The following is a 10,416-nucleotide window of genomic DNA, read 5'->3' as shown; positions in this document are numbered from 1 at the left end:
AACTAGGAATTAATTATGGTGGATAAGCAGAGGTTAAGTATACATGCATTTGGCAATATATCATGCTTGATTCTTTGTTTTTTCTTTTCCAAATGTCCTCACAGTTGTGTGTTTCTTACATTTCTTCTTGAGTTATAGAGCTTGGGGGAATTGGTGGGATGGCAAAGAAGTTGCTTCAAGGCTTTTGGAGGATCTAGATGGTTGCCTTGTTATTCAAGAGTTGAAGATGCTTAACACAATCAAGATTGAATCATTCCGTGAATCCGCACTTATAATGCTTTTTATGAAAATGCTGCTCTCGAAATCCCCTGCGCTAGAGAGAGTTGTTATTCTGAAGCCTTGGGATATGAATGACTCTGAGGTGAGCAAAATCCTAAGGAATTTGGAATGCTTCCCTCGTGCATCTCCAAATGCACAAATTGTCTGCACGGGTAATTACTGTGCGAATTACTATGATCGTGAGGATTATTTGGATTTATACCCATGGTTTTAGCCTTTTAGGAACCTAGTATGGTGTGGTGAATCTCCATGGGGGTTTAATTTCGGTGCAACTTAGAAATGTAAGCAATGGTTGTTTTGGAAGTTGAAATGTTTCCTTAGTTGTTCAGCATAGGTATCTGTCCAAGAATGCTCCTCTATTTGCTTTTGTTAATTGTACTTGTTGTTACTACTTCAGATGATGTGAGTTCTCACTGCTCAATCAATTGTTTCTTGTGACTTCAACACAATGGTGTTTCCATGAAATTTTTACATTCTTGAAGATTTAATTAAGTAATTCAACTATGCTGATTTTCTTGTGACAAATTTCAAATTATGCTGCCTTTTCTTGCTCTAACATTGAGCGGTTCATTGTGTGAGTTTGTGTGCGCATATTATTCTGTTTGCAGTATTCACATATAATATAAAATAATATTCTATATTATATATTTTATATGCATATGGTATAAAAGGAATTGTTTTTCTAATTGCATGTATATTTGTGTTATGCGTATTAGTTCAGATTATTGAGCAGCCCACCGATAGTTCAGAGTATTCAGAAGCATACCACATTTACTCAAACTAAAAAGAAGTTGTGCAGTACTGCATTCATCTTAACTTTAAAGGATACCCATTAAATATAAACTACTTTTACTTTTGTTAAGGCAAGACAAAAATGCAAAAGCTTCTACATAACATTAAATTCCTTATTGCTTTCAAACATTTCGTAACAAATAATGATAGCCTTTTCAAGTGTTGGAATTCTAGCCCCTTAATGGAAAGCATTTCAAACTTTGATTCTTTAAATGAGCGTTAAGCTTCAAAGTATGCAGCATTTTGTGTGTTTGAGATTTTGAGCTACACTACGAAGTACCTCCAAAAATTTCAAAATAGCATCTTTAGAGCATCTCCAACCCATTTAACACTAAAACACCAAAAATTTCCACCAAATGTCACATCAAAAAGAATATTCTCAGCATATTTTTACACCAAATTTTATTCATCTTCAACCCAATACACCAAATGCTAAATTTCTACATCAAATGCTATTCTACAATAAAAATAATATGGGTTCTCTAATTTTAAAATTTTATTAGTTTGAATTTAATTAGTTTAATATAAAATATAATTTGTGATATAAATAATAATTTTTTTAGTAACATTATTTTTATGTTGTTATGCTTGATTTATTTTAAATTTTAATTAATCTATATTCAATATTAGTCTTGTTTTAATCGTCTTGATGAGATCTTTCAAATGATATAATTTATTTATAATAATATAAAATTTATGTTTAAGTATTTAACAAAATATATAAATACATAAAAATAAAATAAAAGATACAAAAGGAATTAACAAATAAAAGTAGGAGCAAAACAAAAATAAAAAATTATACCAAAAAATGACGTGGATCGGATGAACAATATTGCGCCATTGATAGTACTAATTTCCGGTTGCCGGTTGTACTCGTAGAGTGTAGATATGTATGTATGTGTATGAACAAGGAAGACAAGATGTAGCAAATTGGCTTCTTTTATTAAATGTTGCTCCTGTGTTCTTTGTAGAGAAAAAGGGGGAGGGAGAGCAGGGTGTGTGTAGAGAGAATGAAGAGAAGGGGAGAGGACCCTTAATATTGAGGGCCAAAGCCCTTTATATAGGTCAAAGGGTTGGCGGGTTTGACTTTGACCCGTTGACCCGAATCGGTCCCAATTGGGCACGGAGCGTATGGAGAGGCTAAACTCAGGGTATATAATTTATCAGTCATATTTGACACAACACTGTTTATGAACGACAAAAAAATTGCCAATTTGGCACTACGTTGAAATTGAAAAACGACAAATTTTTTGGCGATTTGACAATTTGACGCTACATTGGAGATGACCTTAATTTTTAAGTCGGTTACATCGAATTTAGAAAAGCATAGAAAATAGAAAACTTGATCAGTTCAACATATACACAACAAAGCTGAATTAAGGAATGCAAAACAAAAATGGGAGCAACTAGAATTTCATTTAATAAAGGAAAAATAATGGTTTTAGTCCATTAATTATACCTAGATTGTAGACTTGGTCTATGAATTATTACCATACACAAATTTTCCCCTTTAATTATGTGTAACCACAAACAAATTATGCTAATATTAATAATGCATTAAAAACTTTCAAACTATTGAGGGACATCCTAGTCATTTTTTATTTGTATCATTTTATATTTAATAATTAATTAATCATTGAATTTGTTAGACACTTTATATATATATAGTTTGTGCAAATAGGTGGTCGGAAATTCCAATCACGCAACTTTCCCATGCGACAAACGTTTTTACCACACTTTTTGTGGCCAGTATTTCTGACCACTGCATGAGGTAGTCGGAAATCTCTACAAGCGTTTTTGAAGATCCCAAAAGTGGTCGAAACACTTGTTTCTGACCGAATTTTGGCGATTCCTGACCACTTTTCAGTGATCGAAAAATCGTTGATTTCCCGCCGTGTATTTCCTTTCTAGTTCTAAGTGCTTTTTGTTGAACTTGAAAAATTGATGAATTTATACCATAAAGAACAAAATTGCGTTGTGAAATGTAAAATGGTAAACGAAACAAAGTAAGGAGAATTTGGTACATAACTTATCAGCTAAATTTTGACTTATTTGACAAACTTTAAATATTTGATTTGGTTAAACAAATAAAATGAGTGTTTAGTAAATAATGTTTTGTGGTGGTGGTGGTGGTGGCGGTGGCGACGACGGCTGTGGTGGCAGCGACGGTGGCGGTGGTGGTGGTGGTGGTAGTGGTAGTAGTGGCGGTAGTGGTGGCGGTGACGGTGGTGGTGGTGGTGAAATAAGAAATAAATTTAATTGGGAGGTAAAATAGGAAATAGCAATTTTAGGTTATTCCTGAAAACTCAGGAATAGCCTAATACCAAGGGTCCCCCATAAATCTCTATTCCTCTTGCAAGGGGAATAGGTTATTCCAGGAACAATATGTTTTTACCAAACAAAGGAATTGACCTATTACTGGGAATACTATTCCATTCCAAGCCTATTCTGCGAACCAAACGTGTCATTAGTATTTACTAGTAATTGTCCCGTGCAATGCATGGACTATTATTAATTTAACAAATTTACCAATTAATTTTTTGACATCCTCTAAATTAGCAAAGAAAGTAATGGTTGTAGAAACAAAAAAACTTACTTGATTTCTTCAGCTCAAAATTAGTTCTATTAAAAATGTAAGTATAACTATACAATGTAATATTTAATATTTTTAAAAGTTTAATTATGTTATTATTATGTTGATTTTAATGTTTATTGTTACTTGTATTATTATTTGAATTTGAATTTGAATTTGAAATTGAATTTGAAATAACTAATTTAATTATATAGCTAACGTATTTAAATAAAATTTGTAAATAAATTAATAGGCAATATTTCTCAAAAATCTCCACAAAAAAACTTATTCATTTGAAAAAGATTATTTATGTAAGAACTATGTTTATTTTATATCTAATTTCTCATTAATTTTTATATATGTGGAGTCAAATTAATTATAATTGAGGTTTAAATGAATATATACACAAATTATATTAAGGGAAAATAACACTTTTTTTCCTTGAGTTATATACTTGTAGCACTTTTCCCCCCTGAATTATTTAAGTGGATGTTTTTCCCCCTAAAATGTTAAATTGAAATATTTATCCTTAAAATAAATATTTATTTTTCTTCTCCAACAAATTATGACTACAATTTGGTTCAAACCAAACAGACACTATAGCAACCAAACCGAAATATTCCAATTACAATTTAGAATCGAAACCCGATATTTAAAGTTTATTAGAATACATCATATGATGTCGTAATGAATATTCCAACTCTGAGAAGCAAATAACAATTATAAGGTTAGATTCAAGATAGGCTAATAATTAGTGCATTGTAATCATATATGTTTATTTAACTAAAAGAAAAGAAATTGAGATTTTATTAGTTTTTTTTAGTCAATTAACGCACACCACATTTAATGACAAACAGACTTACTTTAATAGTTTACATTTTATTTTTTTAAATAATACTATAGGAAGTAATATGGTGGTGGGAGACATTGTCCCAATAATAATAATAATAATAATAATAATAATAATAATAATAATAATAATAATAATAATAAGAATAATAATAATAAGAATAATAATAATAATAATAATAATAATAATAATAATAATAATAATAATAATAATAATAATAATAATAATAATAATAATAATAAAATAATAATAATAATAATAATAATAATAATAATAATAATAATAATAATAAAATAAAAAATAATAATAATAATAATAATAATAATAATAATAATAATAATAATAATAATAATAATAATAATAATAATAATAATATAATAATAATAATAATAATAATAATAATAATAATAATAATAATAATAATAATAATAATAATAATAATAATAATAATAATAAATAATAATAATAATAATAATAATAATAATAATAATAATAATAATAATAATAATAATAATAATAATAATAATAATAATAATAATAATAATAATAATAATAATAATAATAATAATAATAATAATAATAATAATAATAATAATAATAATAATAATAATAATAATAATAATAATAATAATAATAATAATAATAATAATAATAATAATAATAATAAATAATAATAATAATAATAATAATAATAATAATAATAATAATAATAATAATAATAATAATAATAATAATAATAATAATAATAATAATAATAATAATAATAAATAATAATAATAATAATAATAATAATAATAATAATAATAATAATAATAATAATAATAATAATAATAATAATAATAATAATAATAATAATAATAATAATAATAATAATAATAATAATAATAATAATAATAATAATAATAATAATAATAATAATAATAATAATAATAATAATAATAATAATAATATAATAATAATAATAATAATAAAAATAATAATAATAATAATAATAATAATAATAATAATAATAATAATAATAATAATAATAATAATAATAATAATAATAATAATAATAATAATAATAATAATAATAATAATAATAATAATAATAATAATAATAATAATAATAATAATAATAATAATAATAATAATAATAATAATAATAATAATAATAATAATAATAATAATAATAATAATAATAATAATAATAATAATAATAAAAAAAAAAAAAAATAATAATAATAATAATAATAATAATAATAATAATAATAATAATAATAATAATAATAATAATAATAATAATAATAATAATAATAATAATAATAATAATAATAATAATAATAATAATAATAATAATAATAATAATAATAATAATAATAATAATAATAATAATAATAATAGTTAATACCCATTTTGGTACCTCGACTATTAGATGATAATAGTTAATACCCATTTTGGTCCCTTAACTATTAGATAAAAGGACATTTTTGCCCCTCTCTATAATGGTGGATGGATGACAATTGTAACGGAGGACCAAATTAGGTATGATTTTACAAGTTAGAGGACTAAATTGGGTACTTTTAATAGTATGAGACTAAATTGCCCATTACCAAATAGTTGAGGGACCAAAATGGGTATTAACTCTTTAGAAAATAACAACATTCTCATCAAATATGCAAGTAATGATTTAATTAAATGAAATACAATTAAAATAAGCCTAACATATTGGGCTGGCCTACCCTGCTCCGTAATACGATAGGGTGTGGATTAGGAATTTCAAGACCCTCCACAAAAAGTAAGCCACATGGGCTAGCCCTACTCAAGGGCAAGCTAGCCTGCCATTATTATTTTTATAAATTCTTTAAAGTCTTTAATTCACCAGCCCTATTTTCGAATGCGATAAATAGTAACAGTACGAACCCTAAATCCCAGTTCCATAGCATGGAGACAATTAGAAGAAGATACAACAAATAATTATTATAATAATAAATAAAATAAACTTATTTTAAAATTTATACATAAAACTTAAAATAATTTAAGGATAATTCAATAAATAAAATAATAGTTTATCCCTTAAAGTCATTTTACAAGTTATCCACTTACAATAAATAATTAATTTATCAAATATTTTCATACAAATAGCTGATGCTACTAATTGGTCAAAACAACAAACATAATTAGCAATGAGGTACCAACTGATTGTCAAACATCCCTAAGAGATTACCAAATAATTTATCCATACATATAAGTGTTTATAATTTAAATAATATTCAAAGATATGAAGGGATGAAAAAATTTTATTTAGAAAATAACAACATTTTCATCAAATACGCAAGTAATGATTTAATTAAATGAAATACAATTAAAATAAGCCTAACCTATTGGGCTGGCTGTTGCGTAATACGACAAGGTGTGGATTAGGAATTTCAAGGCAAATTATTGTGTGGACCATGCAATGGTTCACACAATGTTATGTGGACCATAACAAAAAAATACATTTTTAATATACTAAATGTACATTATTTTTGTACTGAATGACATTATACAATATAATGTACACTCAGAACAAAAATAATGTACATCCCCTAAATACAATGTACATTATTTTTGTACTGAATGTACATTATTTTATGGTAGACAAAATATGGTCCACACAATAATGATTGGAATTTCAAGACCCTCCGCAAAAAGTAAGCCACATGGGCTAGCTCTACTAAGGGGCAAGCTAGCCTGCCATTATTATTTTTAAAAAATTCTTTAAATTCTTTAATTCATCGGCCCTATTTTCGGATGCAATAAATAGTAATAATACAAACCCTAAATCCCAATTCCATAGCCTCACCTTTCCGCCTCTCGCCGTCAACCCATTTCATCTTTGTCATTTCGCTCTCCCTCACAAACAACCAACAACAACACCGAAACAACTTTGTTAACGCTACCCTTTGATGTAGATTCAAGCTTGATCAGCAGTGACACCTTATGGCTAAAGTAAGATATTCTCTTACTTTGTTGTTGTTTGTTATAACTTTTATATATTTATTTTAAATTTTTTGTGGTAAATTCCATTTTGGCATAGATAAGTGTATTATATATTTATGTTGATGATTATATTTATTTCACATTATATTTGTGTTCGTGTGGCTTGCTTTGCTCTAATTGTTAGTTTTTTTTATTTTTCATTTTTTTAAAAATTATCAGCAGGAAATACGGGATGAGGTTTTCTTCACATGTCTTTAACCTTCATTGACAACTCTAGTTAAAAGTAATTTAAGCGTCAACCTTATTTATGAGAGAAATTTCAAATTAAAGTTCAAAGAGTTAAAAGGAATTTGAATTGTAGGCTTGAGCAATGGAAAGAAGATCCTCCAAACATTTCAATAACACATTATTCTTTGTTTATTTTTGTATAATAAAATCTATATATATATATATATATATATATATATATATATATATGTATGAAAAATATCATTAAAAGAATATCTTATTTGAATATTTTAAATGACACTTATATTGATATATTTTTATAATATACCTTTTTAATAATTATGTTATGGATCTATTTTATTGACTTAATAGACATGGAGTAGTGCGTGATTTGATAAACGATTTAATAAACACATACAAACACCCGTGCGGGCACTAGTTGTTTGACTTTTATACACACACTAGTTGTGTGACAAGCCTATAATAGTAAGTTTATAGATTTAGAAAATTAAATGTCTCAGTCAATATGTAGTAGTAATTAACTTAATGGACTTCAAGCTCATTTAAAAATTGAAAATAAAAAATAAAATCAATAATATAAAATATATACTACCTTGTATGTTAATAGAGTCGATAGTATTCAAAAAAAGAAAACAAAATCAATATGTGTGTCATTTATTTTTAATGATACATTCATTTTTTTATATAGCAATTTTATTTATACAAAAAAAAAAAAAAAAAAAAAAAAAAAAAAAAAAAGAGACAGAGAGAAAAAAAAGTTCTAAAAAATTTAAAGAGAAAAGATTGAGGTAATATAATATATTTGAATATAATTTGAGTTCATAATGCTAATCTGATATCTTTCTTCTTACCAATTTCCTTTTAATTTCTTGCAGGTTGAAGAATGGAATGGTTTAAACTACTTTTGATCTGATTTTGAACGACCCCAAAAGAATTGAAGTAGCGAACAAATTATATGAAACGTCCTCATCATTACTCAATCAGCTCCCAATTGAATTACTGGCTACTCGTAGTCCAATGGAAAGCACACAAGATGAAAGAAGGGATTTGATAAGTGAACTGCCAATAGAGCTAAAAGAAAGAATTTTGGAGTGCTTGCCCACCCAATGGAAAGCACACAAGATGAAAGAAGGGATTTGATAAGTGTGCATATTCAAATAAACTTATGGAGAGAATTTACATAATTACATTGATTTATTCTTAATTGTATTTCATCTATATTATAATTTTCACAATACGAATAATAACTAAGATAATTACATTTGGAAAGCAAATTTCAAATTTTGCATGTGTAAATTTAAACTCTAATTGAACACATTTTTTATATGATTATATAATATATAGCTATTTTATTTTTCAAAAGTATATTTTTTATATGATTATATAATATATAGCTATTTTATTTTTTAAATGTTGTGCATTTTTTTTTATCACAATATGAATAATAACTAAGATTTTTTTTTTTTTTTGAATGCTACTAGCTCTATTACATTGTAGTATCTGTTCATATACTTTCTCAACCTACTGAAACACAAAGAGCTAATAATACCTCCACTGAGGCTCGAACTCACAACCTTCCAAATGGAAGTCCAACCCGGGTACCATTGGACCACATAGTCCACTAAGATAATTACATTTGGAAAGCAAATTTCAAATTTTGTATGTGTAAATTTAAACTCTAATTGAACACATTTTTTATATGATTATATAATATATATAGCTATTTTGTTTTTCAAAAGTATATTTTTTATATGATTATATAATATATAGCTATTTTATTTTTTAAATGTTGTGCTTTTTTTTTTTTATATATAATAAAGGATGTTGTGGCATTAATTGTAACATTACTTATTTCCCAAACCATATAGCTTTATTCTATACCAAGACTATGTGGTCTAATGGTACCTGGGTTGGACTTCCATTTGGAAGGTTACGAGTTCGAGCCTCAGTGTGGAGGCGTTATTGGTTCTTTGTGTTTCAGTAGGTTGAGAAAGTATATGAACAGATACTACAATGTAATAGGGCCCTTTATTATATAAAGGATTTTCGTGATATTCTCTCTCCCCCATGCTTTTAATAATATTTATTTTTCCTATACGTTTTGTCCATCTCTCTTACCAAGGCATGCAGACGTCGTTTTACTCTATCGACGCTTTCTCCTTCTTTCTTTGTGCACTAGTTCAGAGTAGGTGGTTGTCGGCGTCTCTTTTCCGTCGATCTCTCCCCTCCAGTCGCACACCGTAAGCGGCGTCTAGGGTTTACGCACAAGCTAGTCGAGTTCGTTCTATGTTCGCACCAGGTTCGCAGGTGTTTGACGACGTGTAGGGTTTTCGCACAAAGTGGTCGTCTTCGTTCATTTACAAGATGTTTGGTTCAAGGAATGAATTTTAAGGTAATAGGAATGCTATTCCATAAGGGTAGAATAGGCAAGGAATAGAATAGGAAAGTGTATTCTATTGTTTGGTTCGCGGAAGGAATAACCTTTATGAATTATATTAAAGTATTTGGTTGGTATAGGAATCCTATTTTATTGTTTGTTTGCTTCGTTCATTCTCCTTGACGTCTCGCCTTCTCCGGATCGATCGATGATCCGAAATGAGAAGAAGAGCAAAGATGGAGAAGATGAACCGGAATTGTAGAGGTGACCCGGGAAACGCAACTTTTACGTAGAAACGCAACCGGGGTAACGGGAAGATGAACGGAAAAAATGTAC

General features: G+C 26.8%; 1 protein-coding gene across 1 annotated transcript; it reads left to right on the top strand.

Moving 5' to 3' along the window:
• LOC109146770 lies at nucleotides 1–574 on the top strand. Its single transcript, XM_019294418.1, has 2 exons — nucleotides 1–32; nucleotides 139–574. Exons 1-2 carry the CDS (start codon nucleotides 16–18, stop codon nucleotides 491–493), a joined length of 372 nt encoding a protein of 123 aa, XP_019149963.1. The 5' UTR covers nucleotides 1–15; the 3' UTR covers nucleotides 494–574.
• The last annotated feature ends 9,842 nt before the right edge of the window (nucleotides 575–10,416 follow it).

This window comes from Ipomoea nil, unplaced genomic scaffold (assembly GCF_001879475.1).
Source record: "Ipomoea nil cultivar Tokyo-kokei standard unplaced genomic scaffold, Asagao_1.1 scaffold1936, whole genome shotgun sequence".
Taxonomy (NCBI): domain Eukaryota; kingdom Viridiplantae; phylum Streptophyta; class Magnoliopsida; order Solanales; family Convolvulaceae; genus Ipomoea; species Ipomoea nil.
Note: the sequence above shows the minus strand (reverse complement) of the source record. Positions and strands in the feature narration are given on the sequence as shown.